Source organism: Rousettus aegyptiacus, unplaced genomic scaffold (assembly GCF_014176215.1).
Source record: "Rousettus aegyptiacus isolate mRouAeg1 unplaced genomic scaffold, mRouAeg1.p scaffold_m13_p_1, whole genome shotgun sequence".
In the NCBI taxonomy this organism is placed as follows: Eukaryota; Metazoa; Chordata; class Mammalia; order Chiroptera; family Pteropodidae; genus Rousettus; species Rousettus aegyptiacus.
Genome location: NW_023416284.1, coordinates 175,516,573 through 175,541,591, shown reverse-complemented (window position 1 = coordinate 175,541,591; position 25,019 = coordinate 175,516,573). Strand labels below are relative to the sequence as shown.

At 39.3% G+C, this 25,019-nt stretch overlaps 1 protein-coding gene across 14 annotated transcripts in view; it reads left to right on the top strand.

Moving 5' to 3' along the window:
• The window catches only part of SYNE1 (spectrin repeat containing nuclear envelope protein 1), a 387,933-nt gene that overhangs the window by 187,015 nt on the left and 175,899 nt on the right, over positions 1-25,019 (top strand). For 13 of the 14 annotated variants that reach the window (XM_036222821.1, XM_036222811.1, XM_036222799.1 and 10 more), the window contains 13 exons: positions 1,603-1,912; positions 3,045-3,209; positions 6,972-7,328; positions 11,007-11,143; positions 11,363-11,540; positions 12,006-12,188; positions 15,938-16,081; positions 16,421-16,576; positions 18,081-18,245; positions 19,606-19,778; positions 21,191-21,344; positions 22,035-22,178; positions 23,105-23,269. In XM_036222821.1, the coding sequence (XP_036078714.1) occupies positions 1,603-1,912; positions 3,045-3,209; positions 6,972-7,328; positions 11,007-11,143; positions 11,363-11,540; positions 12,006-12,188; positions 15,938-16,081; positions 16,421-16,576; positions 18,081-18,245; positions 19,606-19,778; positions 21,191-21,344; positions 22,035-22,178; positions 23,105-23,269 (2,431 nt within the window). The remainder of the gene's footprint in view (positions 1-1,602; positions 1,913-3,044; positions 3,210-6,971; positions 7,329-11,006; positions 11,144-11,362; positions 11,541-12,005; positions 12,189-15,937; positions 16,082-16,420; positions 16,577-18,080; positions 18,246-19,605; positions 19,779-21,190; positions 21,345-22,034; positions 22,179-23,104; positions 23,270-25,019) is intronic. The other variant, XM_036222818.1, reaches the window with a different exon arrangement.

The following is a 25,019-nucleotide window of genomic DNA, read 5'->3' as shown; positions in this document are numbered from 1 at the left end:
GCTGTTGCATTTATAGATGGAAGATTCTTCACCTTCCTTCCTCTTCTCAGAGTATCTACAAGGAACCTGGCTGGCTTGTTGGACAAATGACCTTCAGTCAGAATTAGATTAAAGTACATTCCAGGAGCCATGTCCTGAAGGTTATATCATCAAAGAAGTGTGTGTGCTTGATATGATAGTAATAAATAGATGAATAAAAGATTAAAGTTCATCACAAAGCAAAACATATACATTGCATTCGCCAGCCATTGTAATGTAAACAGTGAGCCATGGTTTTAATTAAAATTTGGGAGGTTTTGTTTTGTTCTGGTTTTTTTTTTTTTTTTCCTTTAACATAGAGCACAGGTAATGACTCTCCAAATCAGCAGGACTTTGAATGTTAGTTATAACTCATAACGGTCAGCAAAGAAGAACAATCAGGTCCTCTGGTTGTTTTTCTGAATAATAGACCAAACTTTCCAATGCTCAGCAATAGGACAGCCATAAAAGTGAATGAGAATACAAGTGAATATTTTTCAGATGTTAGAAGATATCGTTAAATGCCGAAAGTAGATTCAATTCTCTTCTCTCACTAAGGCATTAAGTTTGCTAACTAGGCATATTGAGTAGCAGCAATGCTCAAATTGTCATGCTAAAATAATGACACAAAACAAAGTGCCTTTTGCCTTCTGGGTGCTGGGAGGCTCTGGTAGGATGCACACCAGAAAAACTCCGACTCAGATTGTGCTACTGAGGCACTGTGGGACCATAGAAGAATGTGGGGTCTGGGTGGCTTCTGGGGATGTAGAGAGATCTGGATTTCCTAGAAAATTCTTTGAGGGAAGGATATGAATTTAGGCGTGGATAACGAGTTTCCTACTGATGCAAAAAAACAAAAACAAAACAATTTGAGTAACTTCAGGATCATAAGATTGTATGCAAGGGAGGCTGAGAGGAGGTCACTGAAAAAGAATGTAGAATGGTTTGTAAAGCCGAGTACTTTAAAATTTTTAAGTTCCAGTCCAAAAGCCTTTTATTTGACTATCTGGAGAGCTATTTACTTGACTATTATATTTGTGACTATATTTCTCATGTTATAAATACACTGATCTTCATTCTTTCATACATTCAACATTGAACTTTGTGCATATATATTCCTAAGTGAAAATTAATCTAATGCTATTATTTACCCAGAAAGAATACCCTCAATTTTAAATTCCAGTCAATAAAGAATTGCTATCTGATTTTAATTAGATAAACTGAACCCAAGAAAATTAAGAATTTGTATATGTTAAATAAAATTTAATTGATGCCTCAGTACTGATTTTCAAAACTATAGCACATAAATTTGCCTTTTTTTTTTAAGCGTAATTAGCATTTGGCAGACAAACCTCCAGATGCATGTATGACCACAACATCTTTGTGACATAGATTCACTTTCTTTTGAAGAAACTGTGCTGTGGGTCATAAAAGTAGTGTTTCTCCCTGCCCTTAAAAGCAGCGTTTCCATCACTTCCGATAGCATTTAATAAGATAGCTTACCTGGGTGAAATGTCCTCAAAATTGGTTTTCAGTAGAGATGTCAAGATAACTTATTTCTATAATATGTGACATTAATTCTAGCAACCTAGAGTCTGTGATTAGCCAATGGAATGACTACCTAGAGTGGAAAACCCAGCTGGAGCAGTGGATGGAGTCAGTGGATCAAAAAGTAGAACATCCATTGAAACTGCAGCCAGGTCTGAAGGAGAAGTTTTCCCTTCTGGACCACTTTCAGTCCATCGTATCTGAGGGGGAGGATCACGCCGGAGCTCTGCATGGCCTCATTGCAAAGTCCAGGGAGCTCTACCAGAAGACCGAGGATGCGTCTTTCAAGGAAACAGCTCAAGAGGAACTGAAAACCCAGTTTAATGACATAATGACAGTTGCTAAGGTCAGTGCTTTGTATTGAAGAAAAAACATCAAGGCTCGGATAAATAATAGGTTGAATTATTGCACAATTGGTGCTCCAAAACCATATGGGCAATTAGTGAACAGATATTATATAAATAAAATTTCTCACCTACGGATGCCCATGAATTTTTCTCTTTCTGCAATCTTGGGATTATTTTTTATTCTTCGTTTTTTGACTTTCTCCACGTAGAATGTTAGTCAACCCATTTTTTAATAAGATTGCTGAGCCTCAAATATGAGTGTTTAAAGTTCTTTTACCTTTGCCATAACAAATGCAAATCTATTTAGCTCCTGATTTCAGTCATGTACAAAATAGTGTGTTCATGTCTCATCTTAGCATGAATTTCATTTTTCTATTCTCAAAGAGATAGGCTCCTTCATGTAATGATATTATGTTATTTTTCAACTCTAACTGAACTACTACTTTTCTCCACAATTTCTTTTGTATATTTATGACAATTTTAAAGAAAAGACTGGAGAGGTACCCACCCCCCTTCTTGGTTTTTCTTTTGGGAATTCTCTTTGCATTATTAATACTATAATGACTGTTTATCTTAATTTTTATTTGGTAATGATGAAGAGCTATGACTCTAGAGTCAAAAAAAAAAACGTGAATTTGAGTTGTGGCTTTGACCTTTTTTCGGATGTGTGACTTTGGGCACGTCACTTCACCTCTGTGATCTCTGTAAGTGTCCTTTCCTACAATAGTATCTACATCATAGAGCTATTGTGAGAATAAAATGAGTAAATGCATTTATATGCTAAGCAGAATGCTTTACAAAAAGCCAACACAAATAATTTCTCAAGTAATAAGAATGCTTATTACAATAATTATTATTGAATGGATAATTACGAGGGATGTTAGTTAACATTCATTAAGCATAGATTTTTTTTTTTTATGCAAAGCTAGACCAAAGTAAAATTATAGGAAAAATGGTTGCTTTTTCAGTCTTTCAGTCTAGTTATTTTCATTTTAAGATATTAAACATAAAGAAAATTCAAGAAGAATGAAATCTTCTGAGATCATTAAGAGATCAATATGTGTTGTGTTATCTGATTTTATATTCTCAAATAGTGACTCCTGTTAAAGCAGCTTTTTCTTTATTTACTAGGAGAAAATGAGGAAAGTGGAAGAAATTGTGAAGGACCACCTAATGTATCTAGATGCAGTCCAGGAATTCACAGACTGGCTCCATTCAGCAAAGGAAGAACTTCACCGGTGGTCCGATATGTCTGGAGATTCATCAGCCACCCAGAAAAAGCTGTCTAAAATTAAGGTAGGGAAAAAACCAGATATTATAATTTCATTGTTTCATTGGTTGTTGAGTCTGACATAGCTGTGATAAGGATTCTATGGATAAGACTCTATATTGAAAATGTTTTTGCCCTGTTTTCTATTCGTTCATGTTTATTATCTTGCACCTCATGTGAGCAAAATGGAACATTGTTCACGTATGCTTCTGCATGCGAATGTGCTTATTGCTATAGCATGAGAGACTACAAAACAGATGCCAAGTTGGTGGGCTGACAAAATTGGATATTCATTTCTAGCAGAGTGAAAGAAAAGTTTATATAGTAACTTAGTTAAAAGTTTTTGAACAAGAACTTAGAAATGTCATTCTAGATGTTTTCTTCTGCTTTCCTAGCTAAAAGCACAACAGCATAATAGAAGACAGTACTTTAAAGAACATTAAAACTGTCACTCCTAAGGGCAACTTCCAGAATAGAAATTCACCCAAGTAGGAGTTGGCGATCTTAGAGTCTTTTAGTTATTCCTAGTTGCTTGAATATAACATTGCAATAACCTCCCCCTGTGAAAAATGATATATTTTAGTCTAAAAATTAAGCAATGATGAAATCCTTCATGGTTAAGTTTTAGATGAAGAATTGTTGCATATCAGTGGTGTAATTGTGGTCAGAAATTTAAGGTTGATCCTTGGATATGAGAAATTAAAATCATAAAAACAATAGTTAATGATAACTATAATGACTGCATTTTGAAGATTTACTTCTAAGTGCTTATCATATTTAAATCTCACAATGACCATGAGGGTTTTAAATGAGATAATCACTTCTTAAGTTACGATTCTTTAAAATACTTTATTAACACATCTCTAAGCAATATTTTAATTTATCCATCCATCCATTTGTTCGACCAGTGTTGTACATCCATCAAAGAATTCACGGTGTAGTAGGGAACCATGGTGCACAAACTGCTGTTGTTAAAATAATACCCTAAGTGTAGTGACGGCTCGCTAACTAGAGTTCAGGCTCTGGAATCGAAAGGCTGCCTCTGTTGGTTGTCTTTGGGCAAGTTACTTGATGTCCCCAAGCCTCAGCCTCTCAATGGGTAAAATAAGAATAATCATAGTACCTGCCTGATAAAGTAGTTTTGAGGACTAATTAGATCATGTGCATCAAACATTTAACAGCATGCTTGACACATAGAATACATTCAATGAGAAAATCCTATGGATTTGGTAAATGAGTGATCTAATTAACTGTGGAATGACGATGTGGGAAAAGTCAAGGGTGATGATCAAGATGTTCCCTAGGGTCAATAAAGCTATGTCCATCCGAGAAAAACAAGTACAGGCAGAGGGGACAGGCTATAGAGGAGGAAAGGTAAGAAGTACAACTGCGAACAGATGGAATTTAAACTGCCAGGTGATGATGTCTAGGAGGCATTTGAATATTCAAGTCTGAATTTCAGGTCAAGAAGCTGTATTGGAGACTTGGAGTCCTCATGATCAGCATATAATTTGTAGTTGAAGCCAGCGGAGTGATTGACACCAAGACCTGTGTATTAAGCGAAGAGAACAATGGGCAAGGGACCAAAACTATCAATACTTAAGGGAGCTCAGAAGAAGATTTGAAAGGGAGAGGGGGAAAAGAGAGGAGAAATAATAAGAGGAGGACCAGGAAGGTGGGGTGCCACCATCCTAGAAGCAGCAAGAGGCAGCCATGAAGAAGAGGATCAAAGAGTGCCACCTAGACTTGGCAGTTTGGCTACTTGGCAACACAGAGAGCCATTTCCACAGTCCAATGAGGAGAAGACTGATTATGTGGATTTGGGAGTGAATGGGAGAGTAGAATAGGGGACAACCAGGAGGGATTGACATTATCAGACGTTGATATGAGATCGAGAGAATTCCTTTACAAGGCTGCTCCCCGGGTTGCCAAATGCGTTTCTTTAAATTCTTTTATAAGGTACTTTTTAAAAACATAAGAAATGTAGGAGAAGTTGCTGACATAAAGATATTGGAATTTGGGAAGGAGAAAGGAAAGCTTCTCAGAAGTCTAGGTCCGCCCAAATGCAGGCTGTCGCGTGGGTGAAGAGAAGTAAATAAGCATGTCCTCTGGCCTTCGCTGTCCTCCCTGCCACACCCAGGAGTCACCCCTGAGAACGGGCAACTTCAGAGCCAAATTTGTATTCGTATGAGGGTGTGTGTGTCCATATGAAGGTTTGGGCATGTGACATTTTTAGAGAGCTTAAATACATGTTAAGGAAATACATGTAAAAGTCATTTCAAAACACTTTAAAATGATGCTCTTACTCAAAATCAGATGAGCGTAGTTAATGATTGCAAACATTGAAATGCCTCATGTCCAAACCAAAGATAACTACAATGATGCATTAGAGAGTATATTGGGAAACTGATTTCTGGCAGTTAATGATCTCTGAACTCCAAATTAGAAACCACTCATAAAAGCAAATTATAAGTATTTAAATCTAATAGTTAGATATAGCTCTTTTTAAAAAGTTATCATTTTTCTTTATCAAATCGCTGCTTGCTCTATGCACTAATGAACAAGGAAGGTTTTTAGAATTCTGCTGCCGAGGAAAGGATAATATATATATTAAATGCTAACTGTGAAAGATTTCATGGGATTGTGCTTTGACTATATAAACACTTTTAAATAACCTATACTAAAATGTGGCTATCTTGTATAGGTTGTGGAAGATAATAAAATGTGAATTATATGGATTAGTTAATTTATGCTTAATTTATTAAATATGCTTTATACCCTGATTTTTTCTATATCTATTATTTTGTAATTGATTTTCTTCTTGAAGTTTGTTATGCCTAATAATCATCTTGTCTTTCTATTTAATCCAGGAGTGAAGTCATAATTTTGTATTATTACTAATAAAATCCTGGTTTTAGCAATACATTATATAAATATATAAACATCGGATAATGAATTCAGTGAAATTTCAGTAAAAGAATCTACTACTATTTTACTTAAAAAAACTACTACTATTTTATTTAATTAACAACATGTTTTAATTTTATCTTATCTTTTAGAGTGTGTGTGTGCTTTAAGCCAAAAAGTTATAGCTAAATTATTAAACTTGTAGTGATTTTTTTAAGCAAAAAAAAAAAAAAAGTAAATAAACCCAGTCTAAAGGTTAGTAACCACTTGGAACTTTTGATTAAGCCTCGTTGTGAATTATTCATTTTAGTAACTATAAAAATGTTTACATAAGGAAGTGAAGTATTTGAAATTGAGCAGGGCGCACGCTTTTGTTGTGATAATTTGGCCTGATTCCTGGTAGAATAAGGTGTGATTGAAGCTTCCATCTTGTGGAAGAAGATGAAAATGGAGTCCAGACCATGAGGAGAGCGCAGTTCTGCCCTGATCCTCATCCACTGGTCCATAAATTTAAGGAGAAACACAGATTTCTATAATTATAGGAGAAATCAGGTCCCCATATATGTAGGAGCAATACACCACAGGCTGTTTAAGTCACTATGAGAACAATTCCATGCTCAAGCCACGCCTGATTTCAGGGCCCCTGTTTGGTCTGTTTCGGTATGTTACAGATTCCTCAGCTTATCTTGCCACTAGCCTTGGTGCTCGAGATGACATCTCTCTGCTGTTATAACTTGGGGGTGGGCAGATGGAACTGATTCCGGTTCCCTGTGGCATGCTTGCTCCAACTTTCTAGCCGGACGGGGTCTCCCCCTGTACACATTTGGAAACTTGCTGTGACTCACAGCCTCCTCGGTTACCATGGTGACATTCCATTACAGGAGCTGATGGATTCCAGAGAGATCGGAGCGAGCCGCCTAAGCAGAGTGGAGTCGCTGGCTCCCGCCGTGACAAGGAACACAACTGCCAGTGGGAGTGAGCTCATGGACACGGAGATGCAGGCCCTGCGTGCCGACTGGAAGCAGTGGGAAGACAGTGCGTGCCAGACGCAGGCCAGCCTGGAGACCCTGGTCAGCCAGATGGCCCTTTCGGAGCAGGAGTTCACAGGCCAAGTGGCTCAACTGGAGCAGGCCCTGGAGCAGCTCGGGGTCCTTCTGACAACGTGGGCGCAACAGTTAAGTGTCCTGGAAGGCAAGAACACAGACGCGGAGGTGGTGGAGTGCTGGCAGAAGGCGCGAGTAAGTTGGCTTGCTGTTTTCTATTGGTGGTTCTGCCGAAAATTGTGTTCGGTTCTCATTGTTGCTGAAAAGAATCCTTGGTAACTGAAAACACACAACATTCCATCATACTTGGGAAGAAAGAAGTCTTTCTAATTAAATTTGCAAATCTGATGTGTTTCCTTTTCTCGTAAATCGAATTATTGTGAAAATAAAGCTGAGGAGAGAGGATGTTATTCTTTACCATGGAAAACAGTTACGGTTAGTGAAAACACTTACGGTTAGTGAAAACATCCTACTTTCATTCTTAGGGTGTAAGCGTTTGTAGTGTGTTCAGCCATTCAGTCTGAAAAAATGGCCTGTGGGTAGAGGAATAAATAGACGGAGAGTCATAGCTGTTTGCCTGCCAGTGAATTATTTCCAACAATTAAATGATTTAATTTATAGCTTTGCAAGAACCGTTTGGTAATCTAAAGCACAACTAATAGTTTTCACCCTGATTAGCTCTCCTGTGTGGAGTTTTGACGGCTGATTTGAATTAACCCGTTAACAGATCCCCAATGTCACGCTCATGGGTTGCTTCCGGCATTTTTTTTTTTTTTAAACTAATGGCAGCTCTTTCAGAATGAGAGAAAAGAAAGCATAAAAGGGATCGTGAAGAATGGGCAGAAGCTTGAAATCCTCTCTCTTTCTTTACTGTTAAATGGCATCTTGGAAAGACTTTTGATATTTGCAGTTTAATAATGCTCTGAATCATGGATGTCCTTAAAAGGAAGTTTAGTAAAGTAAACTTCTCTGTTTCTATTTATATTATAAACATTTCAAAATAGCTCTAGCCAGTAAGAAAATCGCGTAGTATTTCCAACACTGCCTTGTTTTAAATCAAGTATTTGAAACAAATATAGCATACCCCAAAAGAAAACTTTATAATCATCTTTTCATGCTATTTTATTTATACCATTTCTGGTTTTGTTTTTGTTTGTTTGTTTGTTTTGTTGTTTGTTTTATTCTGATACCCTTCCAGTCCTTTAGGCTTAAGCACCAGAATAAAGTATAGAAAGCAGTTCTGTAAAACAGGGACATGGACGTTGTTAATTATTTCATGTGGTCAGTATTACTCACTCTGATAGCAAAAAAGTCAGTTATAATGTTTTAGTTCTATTTGGCTTCCTTTTCTTTCCCTACCATTAATATGAGTGAATTTTTTTTAAAAAAAGATTTGGTGGTATTTAAATGATATTACTATTCTGAGATATCATTGTTTTTTTAGTGATACTATTAGTGAAAACAATAGGTGAAGCCTTTTCATAGGCCTCACCTATATAATGCAAAAGTAAATAGAGGATTTTAACTGTACTAACAATTCTAAGACAACAGTCCCCTGTTTAGATCTATTTACATTTGACTCCAGGACTCATTCTTTTGATGACAATACTATATTACCTCTAAATACTCACATTTTTCTTATTTCTAAAAATATTATTTTATCTAAAAATAGGAATAAAATAAATAGGAATAAAATAAATGATAATTATGTGACAGAATAAAGGTATTAGGTAATGCTTTGGCAGTAATAATCATTTTGCAATATATAAAAGTACCAAACCAACATGTTGTACACCTTAAACTCACATAATATGTCCATTCTATCTCAATAGAGCTGGGAAATTTTTCATTTTTTTTTTTTTTAAATGGAGATAATACTCCCATTACAATGAATGTGTAGGAAAAGTTTTATGAAATAAGAGATTTGCCAGGGTTCCTGTGGCTCTGTTTTGCTGCCATTGGGAAGGGCTCATCATTGCTCACATGGTGATAACCATCATCATCATGAGCCTTCACAAATATTTACACTCCCCTCTGCAATTAGACGGCGATACTCAAGAAATCTTTTTGAAAAATCTATAAAGAATCATTGTCTATGAACTATGAAACATCGCATCATAAAAAATCTTGTTTTCTGTGTTTACAAAGCTCATATCTCTTAATATCCCTTGGGCTATTAGTGTTGGAAATTTAGCAATTTTCTTAACCTGTATAACCTCCAAGGGAAAAAAAAATGCATTCCAGGACTTAACTGAAATAGAAGTATATAACTTGATATTTACATAATAAAAAATTCAAAATACTACTAATAATAGTATTCCTTGGACCAATTAAGATTTTTTAAAAAAATAAATAAAAATAAATAATAAAAAATTTAAAAAGTCTAATCATATACCTTAATTTATGATGAATTTAAAGAATTTCCTTTTTTTTAAGTGTAAAATTTTGGTCGAAGCTTTCACTTATGATAGCTGGGTCTTGAGGTATGATTACAAATCGACCAGATCTGTGAGGTGGAAGAACAGCACCAAGATACAGAATTACTGAGGAATGAGAAGGTGCAGGAACAAAAACTAGAGAACAGGATTCAAATTAAGTAGATCTTGTGCCATTCTAGAAAGAAATGACAAAGATGTAAATGGGGCGATGAGAGCCAGGATGCAGAAGTAACTATTTGAAAAGCTATCTAAGACATGGAATAGACGAAACCTCATTATCTCTTATCTGGAGCGAGAAGGGAAATGGGTTAGGCCAAGGGGTTGCTTCGTTTTCTGATTTAGAACAATGGGAGGACAGTGGAGCCATTCACCAGGGCGAGGAGTGGCCCAGACCTGGTTTGCTGAGAGGCGTGGTTTTCCTGCAATCTAGGCCCTGCCTTGACAAATATCTCTGAGAATAAAAACAGTAACAGCAACAGGTCTCTGAGTAGTTACATTCTTGCCCCTCCTCTTTAATTATTGTTGTTGTTTTTTACCTTAGTGATTCCATTATCTACACAGTCTCATTTAAATACTGAGTGTCCTTTACCTGCTGATTTTTCTTATTAGATGCTTATGAGTGTGCCAGGTATTGTGTGTTGGACACTCACGCCCTTACTTGCTGTTTGTGACAGTCCATTGTGTAACTCAGTGGACCATGACCCTGATTTCAGAGGGGTACTTGTGAAGTCCCGAGACTTTATTTTGATTTAGAGATTCACAGAACCGTGATTATTCACACGTCTTTTTCATCCATTAAATTGTGAGCTCTTCAAATACAAGAATTTATACTTTAAGTCATTCGATGGTGGTGGTTTGGTGGGAAGCTGCCCCAGAATCCAGCAAAATGATTGGAACATGGCAGACATTAAACAAGTATTTGGTGACTGTATGAGTAAAACTATGAAATGAATGAATTACTCCTTAAATCAGATCTGTGGATTATAAGAATTTCTTAATGTGAAAGTTAATTGTATATACTACATAAAATCAATTGATTATATATACATACACACATATATAATACAGATATTAAACCAAAATAAGTATTGCTTTGCTTTAAAATGATTTATCATTATTTTTAAATGAAGGTCTAGTCAGACTGTTTTAAACAATTCAGACTATTTTTTCGTTTTCTAAACCTACCTTACATTATTTAACTATTTGGCAACATGTCCAGCCTCAGATGAGTCACTTACAAATTAGGTGCTATCTCAAGTGAGTGCCCATCCATGGCTAGAAAAGGATACAAATTAGCCAAGTGCTAATAGGTCTTATGTCTTAATCTAAGTGTTGGTTCTCCTGTCACTAATAATTATAACATGATTTCTGCATGTAAAGTACATATGAGGATGTGGAAATTGCCCAACTTTGCTGTCTTATTATTTCCTAACAGGAGATACTGGATGCTCTACAAAAAGCAGAGCCTAAGATAGAGGATCTCAAGTCTCAGCTGAATGAACTTTGTCGGTTTTCCAGAGACCTGAGTACATACAGCAGCAAAGTTTCTGGCTTGATTAAGGAATATAATTGGTGAGCACGAACCTTATTGGTATTAACAATATTTTCATACAAATAAAAAGCTAGAGATTTGTTTTAAGATGTGATTTCAATATTAATATAAATTAACCATTAAATATCTTACTAAATGATAAGTGCATACTCTAAGAATTGTTGATTCCATCAGACATTATTTTAATCTCCTTTATCATTTTTTCCCTTCCATTAAATGTTTCAAACTATGGTTTTTAGTCTTTGTTTGCAAGCATCCAAAAGCTGTCAGAATAAAGAACAGATTTTGCAGCAGAGATTTCGAAGATCCTTCAAGGACTTCCAGCAGTGGTTGGTTAATGCAAAAACCACTACCGCCAAATGTTTTGATATACCTCAAAATCTCAGCGAAGTTTCAACGAGTCTTCAGAAAATACAGGTGAGAGTGTTTCTCATTCATTCTAATAATGGAGCTTAAGTGGATTCAAAAGGTGACTCTGGGTCATTTTATAAGCATATTAAAGTTTTGCTTAAGAAACTTAAATTTCAAATAGATCCCTACTTGATTGTGTACATGAAGAAAAACCAGTGTGTTCATATAAATGTGTGCTATTTTATATATTAATGGGGAGTAAGGAAATAATAAAAGCTATTTCTGCGTGACAAGTATTGTGCCTGAGCACTCTAAACAGAGTTTGTCTTTTAATTTTCATAATCGCTATATCACGTACATACAATTATTAACCTCAGAATAAGACAGAGTAAAAGAGTCTTAGTCACTAATTTATACAATAAAAATTGTTTATACCTTCTCTGTGATTTTATTGAGAAATAAGTAGAAAAATCAGTGTATGTTAAATCATAGAACATTTTATTATGCCTAATCTTACATTTTTCTTCATAGGAATTTTCATCAGAAAGTGAAAATGGACAGCATAAGCTAAACACGATGCTATCTAAAGGAGAACTCCTGAGTACTCTGTTGACCAAAGAGAAAGCTAATGGTATCCAGGCCAAAATTGCAACTGCAAAAGAAGACTGGAAAAACTTTCATTCAAATCTCCGCCAAAAGGAATCTGCTCTAGAGGTACAATATAGCCAACTACGTAGACACAGTCTGTGTTAATTGTTGTTGTTGGTGGTGGTGGTGGTTAGTCAGTCAGTTAGTTAGTAAGTTAGACCCACTTTCAATATATCCAATACCCTTGTCAGTGACTCTGGTCATCCTTCTCTGAATATGCCACAATGCAATTATTATTTTTTTCTTGCAAAATCATCCATTTTGTGTACCAACTCCTCTCTGGAAAGAAAATTGAGAGGCATGGAGAATTTCTTTTTTCTTTTAAAATAACACTTCCTGGAAAAATAGATAATTTGATTATGACCATAATTAATGCAGAATGGAAAAACAATAATAGAAAATTAATACTAGAAAGTGACAACGTGTATTTCCTCAGTTCTTTTCTAACTCAAGACCATGGCAGTTTTCCTTTTGCGGTGGTGGCTGCTTTTTCATGACGGGCCTCCTCCACTTAGTAGAGAGTGATAATCATTGTGCAGAGCCCAGAAATTTACTCTTAACCCTGAAGAGATCATCAGTGCAATGTGATCTGAGCTCTGAAGCATGTGCTTTTGGATAAAGTACATCTAGCATTGGCAGCAAGATTATCCAGTTCAAGAGATGTCCAGAAGCAGATGGATAGGTCAGGAGTTGTCTGCCTTCTTACCCTCCGTGTTTCTTCCCTCCCTCCCTCCCTCCTTTTCTTCCTACCTTCCTTCCTATTAGTAAAACACACATAATAATTTAGTAAAACACGCATGATGTTAGGAATACAAGAAGGTTAGTTTTTCTCCCTTTTCTCAGGGAACCCACTTTCTAGAGAGGGAAACAGTCTATAAAGAGATTTCTGCAATAGAATGGAGGTATGATTAAGATATGGTGGTCACTCAAAGAACACAACCATCTTTATTTGAAGTTGAGGAAGGTTTCCAGAGAAGGAACATTGTAACTGAACCTTGAAGTCTAAACATTCTTTCGATTTGCCAGAGCAGATGTGCATTTCAGGTAGAAGGAGTTCAATGTGCAGGGCCATGGATTTACGTGTACCAACTATTAATGGGGATGATGAGAAGTTTAATATCTACTTGGGGTTTGGGGGGAAGAGCAATGACAATAAGACTGGCAACGGAGATTAGAGACGAAGAGTCAAGTGTTATGTGTACTAAGCAAATTGACCTTGACTCAACCCGAGTTCCTTATCTGAACCCCTAAAGAGCATTTATTTTATCATTTTTTCCCAAGGATAGAAAACAACCCATACCATTCTAGAGGCATGGGGAGAGGTTAATTCATTGCATTCAGTGGATGCTTTAAGAGACTAGGGCTTAATTCTCTCCCCAAATCCTGGTTGGCAAAGGCTTGGCGAGGACCCCACAAGTCTTTCAGCTTGGATAAGCATACCAACTCTCTGAGCACAGTGTGGCGCATAATGGGGAACAGTCAGTGGCTGGAGGACCAGAGGAAGCTTTCGTAATGGTTCGGATGAGAGAAATGAGGGCTCGAATTAAGCAAATGATGATGACTGCAGATTTTATCTCTAAGGTACGACACAAGAGAATTTGGTAACTAATTTAGTGAAGAACACATGCAAGAAAGGTAAATTAAATATGGGTCCATAGTTTTTAGTTTGGAAGACGGCATGAATGGCAATGCCATTAACTGAAACATGAATACAGTGGGGAAAGTAATTTTGGAGGGGATAGCGAAAATCGATTTAATATATGCTAAAGTTGCTGTGCCTACAAGACGTTCAGCAGGTGATGGCCAGGAACGTAGCAGTTAAATTGAGTGGAAAGCTCAAGTAAGATGGTAGAGCTACAACAACAGCGATAGTGAACATTTCCCAGTGCCGGGCCGTGTCGTAGGCACTTAACACATAATAACACATTTAATCCTCATAACCATTCTCTGAGGCAGGAGCTCTCTTGTTTCTATTTTGTGGACGAGGAAATTAAGGCAGAAGGTGTTTAAATTCCTGCCAAGTTCTCACAGCTAGTAAGTGATGGGGACAAAATTCAAAGCCAGGCACCGCGATTTACAGTACTGTATAAATACATTCTAGAAATGTAGGAGCTTTTGGTAGTCACTGAAGTTATGGGAGAAATCATTGGAAAAGCATGAGGAATGAATGTCTAATGGGAGGCCTCTCCACGCCCGTAGATAGGAAGCTCGTGGGGAATGTTGGGAGTCACTTGACTTCCTCAGACCTTTGCTCAGACCCTGTGATGTCATTCCCTAGAGCAAGAACACAACTTTTTTGTGTTATACTTCTGACCGAGCCCATAGTGCTCTGTTCCTTAGTCCCAACTCCTTGTAGAATTAAATTGCTGATCCCCGTCCCCAGTCTGCCCGTTAGTGTCCCCACGAGACTCCAGTGCAAGGAGATGGACATACCTTCGATTTATAAATGTATTTAGTTATTCAGCAAATATTTTTTGAGCACTTTCCATTTGCCAAGGACTATTCTAGACTCTGTAGATATAGCAGAGACTAAAACAGAACAGAATCCTTGCCCTTATGAAGCTTAAATTTGAGTAGAAACTCCAGGAACATTCTTAGTATCTTACATTGGTGAAGCACTTTTAATTTTCCAAAGCATTCCCATAACTACCAATCTCCCTAAGAGGTGACTGTGGCAGGCATGACGGTCCCCACATTGTGGACATCCTGGATCAGATACAGTGGAACCTTGAGCCAGTCCCCACAGGGTCCTGTGGTCCTTGCCACTTAGATTTTTCAACTAACCTTTATGGACTTGCTCTTTGTCAACACTGCCTAAAGCTCCGATTCATTTAAAAGCCTTACTTGGTCACATGGTAGTATAGATTTCAAATTCACTTTAATCTAACACGTTTATTAGACATAGCCCATGGATATAGACACCTTTGCTGAAGCGGAATGGCACCATGCAAATACATTTTAAGTAGCCATTAGTACCTACAAGGTATCTATGAATGTAGCTACAATGTTCTTATGTAATAAACACAGACAACTACTTGGTATTTCTTATATCTTTATCAGAAAAAAAAAAAAAATTATTTGTTTAAAACCTAATGAGGGGGTAGCGGGGAGGTAGATGAGGTAAAGGGGGTCAAATATGTGTTGACAGGAAGAAATCTAATTATGGGAGGTGAACACTCAGTGTAAATATATATACGCCTTACTGGTAAAGTGTACAACTGAAACTTAATGGATTTCATTAACCAGTGTCACCATAAAATAAATTAATTGATTAATTTTAGAACACTAAAAAAAAAAAAAACAACTAATGAGCCTGTAAACCATATGCTAATATCATCATTTAGCGAAACTGACAGTTTTTGCTAACATTTATTTATATTCCTATGAGGGACCATGGTGTGGCCCGGGAAGTATCAGGCACATGCCCTCTCCTCGTGGGGCCTGTAATCCAGCTGCAGAGATGAGCTTTGCCTGCATCAGATGAAAACTCACAGTCCAGCCCAGTCTATGATAAGGTGTAGAATGGCTGGTATCAACAACAAACGAGGTAGAAGTTCAAAAGTGGGTATGAACTCTGAGGTGGGCTGGATAATTAGAGAAAAGCTTATTTTTTAAAAGTAGGGCTGTACAAAGCTCTTAAAGGATATTTAGAAAAGTATTCAGGTGCCAATGTGAAGGACGGGATGTCCCAGATGTTGGGAACGAGGGAAGAAGAAGAGTGTGGGCAGCGGGGCCCAGACAAAATGCCACGTGAAGGACTTTGGACTTGCCATTGAAACTGGCGTGTGTGTCTAACGCTATCCAAAACCTCATAGAACCTGAAGATCCAAATGAAGGACTTTGAAGTAAGTGCCGAGCCCGTACAGAACTGGCTGAGTAAAGCCGAGAAGGCCGTGCATGAAAACAGCAACCGCCTGTACGACCTACCAGCGAAGAGGAGAGAACAGCAGAAGCTCCAGGTGATGAGACCCTGGTCCCGCATGGCCACCTGTCCCTGTCCTGTGTACAACCTGCGTTCAGGAGCCCGTCTGCCGAGCACCCTGGGATTAGATGACGCCACATGCAGATACAGTGTACCCTCAACCTATTTCTGACAGATCCCATGCTTTTTTCCAGCTTTCCATTGAAGTAGATTTGTTTTGTTGTATAGTCTATACTGTGTGTAGCTTGGAAATAATCATGCCTTCAGGGTACACCTGTTGGTCACCAGCGTTGATTTCCATGTTCTTTGGGCCCAAGCTTCGTCTGCGATGTGCTTTCCCCCAGCCTCTTAATAGTAACTTGCTTGTGCTTTTCAGTCTGTCCTTGAGGAAATAAACTGCTACGAGCCTCAGCTCAACAGGCTAAAAGAGAAAGCTCAGCAGCTGTGGGAAGGACAAGCTGCCAGCAAGAGCTTTATGCACAGAGTGTCGCAGCTGTCTGCTCAGTACCTAGCGCTAAGCAATTCCACAAAGGTAACGCCTGCCATGTGCTGTGTGTGAGTGTGTACCGATGTCACAAGTCTGGAGTCTCAGTAGGCTTGTGCTGGGTGTCCTGCCTGACCAGCCCAGGTCAGGAGTCTGGCCTGTAAGTCTATCCCTGGCCTTGTGATCAAGTCCTTCATTTGTGCTGCGTAATCTTAATGTGGCTGTCTGAATAGAGCAAGGGAGTTTTCAAAGATTGAAGAGACTTCCCGTTTTTATGATGGCACGAAAAATTCCTGATTATACTGAATTGATGTGTTCTCCAGAGCCTTTATTTTGAAGATTCAAAGTACAAATATAAGGCAAAATTCATTTGGGGGTCTAAGGAATTTCAGATTTAATTACTTTAGAAAAACATGAATTCAAAGCAGTTTAAATTTTAGAGAGTTTGGGATCATTTTCAAAATTTTGTCTAAATTCTTTATATTTATTACATAGTAGTCAAGGATGTGTTTGATTGAGAGTTTCAATTTAATCCACAGAACAGAGCTCAAAACTGATAATGATTCATTTAACTCCTTAAATCTCTGTTCTAACAGCTTAGAACAAAGTAAATGGCATCTCACTGTGACCTCATTTAGAACATTTGGCTGCTAAAATACAGACCGATCTTACACTTTGTGGAGTAAGCATTATTTGACCTTTATGTGGCTTGTAACATTTGTTCCGTACATTTGTCTTTTGCATTTCAGATCTTAGAATGTAAGGAACCTACTGTAATTTAGTCTTTTCTTTCATTTGGCTTCACCTGTTTTAGTGTGGTCTTATTTCTGGTCTGCTAATTTGGATCCTCAACAAAACATACTTGAGATAGTCACACTAGTAAATATCTTGGAGGAAATAGTCTATTTTTCCTATAAATGAGTTCGATTCTTTGATTTTAGAAATCTGGCACACATTAAAAGTTAAAATGAATTAAGGGCATCTTTCTATTACTTTGTATTTATTTAGATGCCAAAAATCAATAGATATTTGAATGCTTTAAGAGCTGTTCAACACATTCATAAATATTCACTGTGTTGGATATGACGCATAATTAATAAACAAAATCATATTTATGGTCCCAAATTTAAATTTTAGAGATATTACAAAATCTCAGACAGTTATTTTTTGGAACTCTGACTAACAGTGTAGGTCATGTGGTACAGTTGAGCCAAATGTGACATTCAGTGAAAGCTAGAAACTACTTTGATTGGTTTCTCAGACCAGGCATTAGGAAGGAAGAAGTTTTACTGATTCCAAAAAAATGTCATGGTTGTCTTAAGAAGAATAGCAACCAAGTTGAAGGGCGGTAAATTGTAAGTTTTCTGCTTTTTTGACCCAATTATTCTCATGATTTTACTATTTAGAAAGAGTTCACACATCTCATAGATTAACGCAGACTGGCGTCAAATCTGTTCAGCATCTGACCCAAAGTTATTTGCACCAAACAGTTTTACAATTCGAGTGGCTTCTGGCTGCGAAGTCCCTTGAAAACCATGTCTGTTGTTTCCAGGAGAAAGTGTCCAGGCTGGATCGAATCGTTGCCGAACACAGTCAGTTCTCGCTCGGGATTAAAGAGCTGCAAGATTGGATGACGGACGCAATTCACATGCTGGATTCGTATTGCCACCCAACATCGGACAAGAGCGTGCTGGACAGCAGGATGCTCAAGCTGGAGGTGAGCCTTGTCAGAGAAATCTCTCCGACGTACAGAATTTGTTTTTCTCACAATTTCTGAAGTATCCATCTACCTGGTGGTGTTACGTCAAACCTCTTCCCAGGGAATTTTCAGATGCTCTGTTTGTGTAGGCTGGGCATGCCTAAGTGTTCCCGGATCATTTGGAACATGTTCACACATAAACGCTTTAGGAAAATTAAAATAACAACCCAAGTGTGGTTATTTGCTTGATCGCTGGGTAAGAGGCTAGTTTCAAAACACATCACTGACACATTTACTCCGAGACAATATTTCACTGAAACGTTTTATAAGGCAGAACATTGTCCATCTCGTTCAATTCACTTGCCTGCCTGTGTCAGTCAATTCTTCTCCTATCCCAAGATATTAGTTCTAGCTTCTATGTATGATGAAATAACAATTCCGCATCCGTTTATCTCTCATTCATATACTAGATGTCTTCAGGAGACTGTCCCTCTGTCTTGATACCAAGGATTCAAAAATGAACGAAATATGACCATCTTTGTCCTCAAGGATTTTCTTCTGAGGCTGGAGGCTGAACCCCCGAGGACCATTAGAGCAGATAGGGTTACGCCTATGGTGTTACAGACACACAGAATAGAACCGTGCAGATGGGATGGAGTTAAGAGCTGGAGGAAGTTTCTCAGGAAGTCTGATGCCTGAACCAAGATTTGAGAAGGTGCCGCATGAGCAAAAGCCAGAGTAAACAAGTAGCACAGTGTATGAGGGATTCCCACTAGTTCGTTCTTGGTGCAGCAAAAAACCGATAGGAATGAGTAGTGGAAGCTGAATCTGCCGAAGCCAGCCAGGTCTGGAGTAGGTAGAGAGAGGAAGCTTTGCCCTTCGGGTGATAACCCCCGTTTTACAACTTGGTTTCACACTTCCTTCTTATGTAGAAAAAGATAAGAACATACGAAGAACTTGAAATATATAAATCAATATATAAGATAAAGTATATTACTTTAGGTTTGTTTGGCTAGAGGCCTTAACATTTATAAAGTTCTCCATCCTGTGACATTTGAGGATTCGTGAATTCTACTGTAGTCTATTTGTCTTTTATTAAAAACCAGTAAAATAAAACTTCTTGGAAGGAAGGGATTATTCAGAAAAGAATCAAGACCTGCAAAGCCAAGGCCACTTAGAGACCAGCAGGTGACTGGAGATTGGTTAATGGCTCTTAGCAGTGGGGACCTTCCCGCCCTCCACCCACCAGAGCAGCCTGAGAGAACCAAGGCTCGACACGATTGTACATCATTCTGCAATCTTCAGGAGCTCTGAAATATTTTAAGCCAGAAATGTTAAACATGCAAAAGACAAAGGACTCCTGTACTTGCTTTCACAGGCTCTTTTATCAGCAAAACAGGAAAAAGAGATCCAGATGAAAATGATAGTGACCCGAGGAGAGTCTGTCCTTCAGAACACCTCTCCAGAAGGCATCCCCGCTGTTCAGCAGCAGCTGCAGAGTGTGAAGGATGCGTGGGCTTCCCTTCTGTCTGCAGGGATCCGCTGTAAAAGGTAGGAGAAACGGAAGCCCACTACTGGGCAGCCTTTACTAAGAGATCAATATAATCACTCAGTAACAGACCGTTCCTGGGGTTTGGCTGGCTGGCTGGCTGGCTTACTGACTGACTCTCTCTCTCTCTTTCTCTCTCTCTCTCTTTCTCTTTCTCTTTCTCTTTCTCCCTCTCTCTCTTCTTCCCTTCCTCCCTTTCTTTTCTTTTCTTTTCTTTTTTCATTAGAACAAAAGAAACTGGCAGGTACAGTCTTGCTGTTAGGTTGACCTGCAATACTATGCCTTGTTTAATATAACTACACATTTAGCTTATTGTTTTCACTGCATAAAAAGTCAAAAGATAACTTAATGCCTCATCATGTTGTTTCCTTGAGAAGTAATCCCAGGAAACACCAGTAGGGGATGGGAGGGAGGTAGGGAGGGCTGCCGGAGGAAGGGCATGTCATCAAACTGTTTACGGCAGTGGGCAGCTGGCGCGAACTCTGCTGGGCGGTGCTGGGAGCCAGCAGAGAGCATGTGTTTAGGAATCATCCAGCCAGCCAGAGGGACAGCTGGAGAATTTGTAAATAAACTCCCCTGGGTCTGGAGGGCATTTTCAGGGTTGTCCTTAGGGGGCAACAATCTCTGGCGCTTTTTGCCTACACTGCCCTGAGGCTGAGGGAGCTCCAGGGACCAGAGAATGCCCTCAGGCCGAGAGGGCATGGAGCTGGCAATCGAAAGTCCAGTTGGCAGCATGCCGAAGTGGCGTGGTCCAGGCGTACTCATGGGAGGAGCACAGTGTCTGCCAGAAAGGCACCCAACGCATGGCAGAAAAATTAGGCACAGATGATCGACAGACTTAAAAATGTAACCTGTGTATTGAGAGAAGGAAGCATTAGTTTATCTGGAACAGAGAGAATCAGGTTTTAATAATTAGACCAATTCAGGAAATGTTACCTTATTTTTCCATTGTGATTCTTTGATTTTCAATCTTAGGCGAGATGGTTACTGTGCTTATTCTTGCTTCGTTCTTCCTCCTTCTATGAATCCTTTTTTTCCTCCCCTCTGAATGTCCTGCTCATGTTGACCGTGTTAAGTACTGATTCTTTTCCTGCCCAGAGTCTCGCGTGGATCCATTAAAGCCTCGCTCAGGGAATCTCCCCCAATTTTGCACTCAAGCCTTTCCCTGTGACCTGGTGACTGATTCCAGGTTTTATACCCAGTCTCACATTTCTGCCTGTTGGCCTGGACTTACCTGTCACTGGCTTCCTGAGCCTGTGCCTGCCAGGGACCCGGATTTGCTAAGCCCTGGCCATTCAGCCCCCCCCCCCCCCCGCCATGTCCTGCAGCTGGAGTGGGCAGAGCAGACACGTCCATAGCGTAGGGCTGATAAGCCATCTTAATACAGACTGTTGTCCTTTCGAATACCTTTCAGTCAACTTGAAGGAGCTCTTTCTAAGTGGACAAGTTATCAGGATGACGTCCGACAGTTCTCCAGCTGGATGGATGGCGCGGAAGCCAGTCTAAATGCATCTGAAAGGCAGTGTGCGGAACTGCGCGAGAAGACAGCTGCTCTCGGGAAGGCCAAGGTGGGGGCTGGAGTTCCGATCCCAGCTGCTCTGGAACCAGACCACGCATTGCCCGCCATGTGTGCTGTCCGAGGCTCCTCCCTCCGATCCTGACGGCCCTGGGAAGGCAATCGTGTATTAAGCCGGAGAGTGACATGATTCTGTTTATAATCTTGTAGCCTTTTATCACTCAGACCGCTGTGTGGAGATTGCACAAGGGGACAGGGAAAAAATTAGTGGCAGGACATCTGCCTAGCGGGATATTTCAATAATCTAGGGAAAAGATGGTAACAGCATAGGCTAGTGAGCTTACAGGGTGACTTTCACTGTTCTGAATTAACCATTTGGGTGGAAAGTCATGGTGTTCACTTTTGAAAAAGACTGAAGGAGAAAGGGTTTGGTGGGGGCTGGGAAGAATGGGAATGGAGTGGAGATCAGAAGCTCGTCCTTGGACAAATGAAGTTTGAGATATCGAAGGCAATTAAAATCAGGATCACAGAGAAAGTACTGGGCCAGATATCAAACGCGTACACACACACACACACACACACACACACACACACACACACGTGAATGGATCTATCCATCTACAAATAGATAATTTGAGACTGCTTGTCAACTATATAGATAAAATATCTTAATACCATTAGTATCGTTGATAACGGTGACATATGTGTTAACGCCTTCATTATTTTTTTAAATGTTTCCTAGTTATTAAATGAAGAAGTGCTAAGTCACAGTAGCTTGCTGGAGACCATTGAAATCAAAGGGGCTGGCATGGCGGAGCACTATGTCACCCAGCTGGAGTTCCAGGACCTACAGGAACGATACAGAGCGATCAAGGAGCGGGCCAAGGTATGGCCAACCGTGTTCCGTGTGAACTCATTGAAGTAAGAGGGTGAATGTTTCGAGCTGTGGTTATTTGAAGACTCATTTATTTTTGGAAATGACAGATTCGTGAAAGCAGATTGACCAAAATAATATAGCAGGTTGCAAAGAGCAAAATGAATTTTATTACTTTAAATATATATGTATATATATTGTATATTTTTATATATATTTAATGCTTTAAATATATATGCATATATAATACACACACACACACACACACACACACACACACACACACATATATCACTGGCAAAACCAAACAAAAACCTTCAAATAATGTTAGTACATTAAAGTTACTCAAAGAGAATATTTCTCAATTAAAAATTCTTAGAAGTTTACTAGTTTAAGAAAAATTTTGGACAGTTTCATAATGACTCGTAAATGCCTTAATGTCTGATATTAAGAGTTTTCTAAAGCAGGAAATCATCAACAGTAATATCATTCTTCATTTAGGCTTCACAAAGAAAATAAAAATAACTTTTCAAAACACATCTCACTTTATTAGACAAAGTATATGGAAAAATAAATCCACAGTGAGTCCAAATCTTTACTTAAGGTACAATATAAGAAATTTGGTTTTCTTTATAAGCAAAAGTATATTTTTTTTGACAAGTTAATTCTTTTTTTAGCGTGTTGATTTTACGTTTCATAATTTAGAGATCGGGAAGTTAATTCAACAAAATGATCTTTAAAACTCCTTTTAATCCCGATATTATGTTATATTATATTTTTACATACATCTTAAAGCTTCCTTCTTCTCAGAAACTATTCATATTCCAATGATTTGATAATCATGCTTTTCTAAAATTCCCAAAGTAAATTCTTGCAGTACGTCGGAACTGCATATAATAATGTATTCCCATCTCAATCGTCTTAAATGTTGATGACAGGAAGCAGTAACAAAGTGTGAAAAACTGGTTCGCCTGCACCAAGAGTATCAGAGAGACCTCAAGGCATTTGAAGTGTGGCTGGGGCAAGAACAAGAGAAGCTTGAGCGATATTCAGTTCTTGAAGGTGATGCCCAAACTCATGAAACAACCCTGCGGGATCTTCAGGTAACGTATATTTCATCTTAAAGGAATTTTCATTCTGAAAATGGAATTATTCTTTTAAGCAAAAGGAAGTTGACATCACCTTGGATCCCATAAATAGCTGGTACATATCAAATGAAGCCCTAGTGAGGTCTGGTGGAGCGTTCTGGGACCTTAGCAGTACATGCTGGTGGAGATCATTTCGTAGGTCATTCAGACCCAGCAGTCCTGAGACTTGTGGGATTCGTTCGGCTGCTGCGGTGGCCTCTGACAGGAATGGCTAGTGGTCTAGTTTAGTGTTGACTGGCCCACCTGCCTGTTGCTTCTTAAAGGAGTCAGTTAGATACAGGGCATAGAAGCAGGAATCAATCGAATGCGTTCCTGTACTTAAAGTCAAACTAGTGGCACCATCTTGGCCATGTGATTTCCGCCAAAACCTTCACACTGCTCGGTATATAGGTCCTGAATCAGAGTCCTAGAAGACGGAATTGGAGGAGATAGAACAGGGCTGGTGCTCAGGCAAAAGACCGTGCTTCATGGCGAGGTGACAGACCTGGTGGGGACAGTGGCTGTAACTCACTCGTGTCTTTACTCATTCAGCCTTTACCGAAAACCTCATACAGGACAGACGCGGGGCTAGCAGCTGCCAGTAAAGATGATTAAAATATGTTCCTGCCTTCAATGAACTTGCAATATAGTGAGAAATGCAGACCCTTTTGTCATTATAAGCAATGCGAAAAGGACAACAATAGACGAATGCGAGGGATCTCGTGGGAGCATCAGAGAGGCCCTGATCTTACCTAGAGAGATAGGTAATAGGGGTCAGGAGGCGCCCTGAGAAGGGGCTGCCGAGCACACACAGTGGAGAACGGGGAAAGGCCAATGAGACAACTGCGTGCTGTGCGTCGAAACCTAGTGATGTGCTGGTGGCCTTCATTGGAATTGGTTTGGGCTCGGGCAAGGGCTACCTACAGCTTGCACAAGGTGGAAAAAGTGGAGCTAGGATGGCTATCGCCGGCGTATATAATTTCTGGCTATCGTCTCAGGCAGCGTTGTATGAAGGCAGGAGCACGAGGCTGGGGTCAGGAAGCTTGGACTCTAATCCTCGGTGGGACCTGACCCTGGGTGACTTCGGGCAAGAGAGAACCTCTCCGATTCAGCTCTCTCCGCAGAGTAGTTTGTGAGAGAGGGTTAAATGAGATGGGAGAAAATGTTAATTAAATGACTGTCTATTCATGACATGAATACATGCGAAGTTAGAAGGGACGTAAGTTCGTTAGCTCGTTTAAAGATCCCATTCATTCTTTCTTGAAATAGAAGGATACTCTGGTCTGCCAGGGTTGGCTGTCGTAATTTTTTTGAGCAGAGTTGACTTTGTTTTTGCTAAGTAACCCCTCTCGGCACTTCACTCCACGCACTCTTGGCCAGCAGATGCTGAGTCCTCTGGGCTTCCGTGCGGGATCCGGGCCAATCGGTTACTTGTCACCAGCAGATGTTTCCCTTGTTCCAGTCAGAAGAAAATATTTCACTCCATTCAATAGCAGCATGGCCCAAACCTAACTCCCGTCACTCATTTTGCCGTGCATTAATTCTCGCCTTACCTCATGTAGAGTCATCGCACATGTTAAAAGGAGGTAAGGCGATGGTGACGGCTAAGGGTGCTGGGAGCTGCGATGCCCTCACAGCGCAGCGGAAGGTCCCCTGGAGCCCGGCGTCCGCAGCACGCGCTGTTCGTGGCCATCGGCCAGCAGTGTGGACCACGCTGACAAATTAT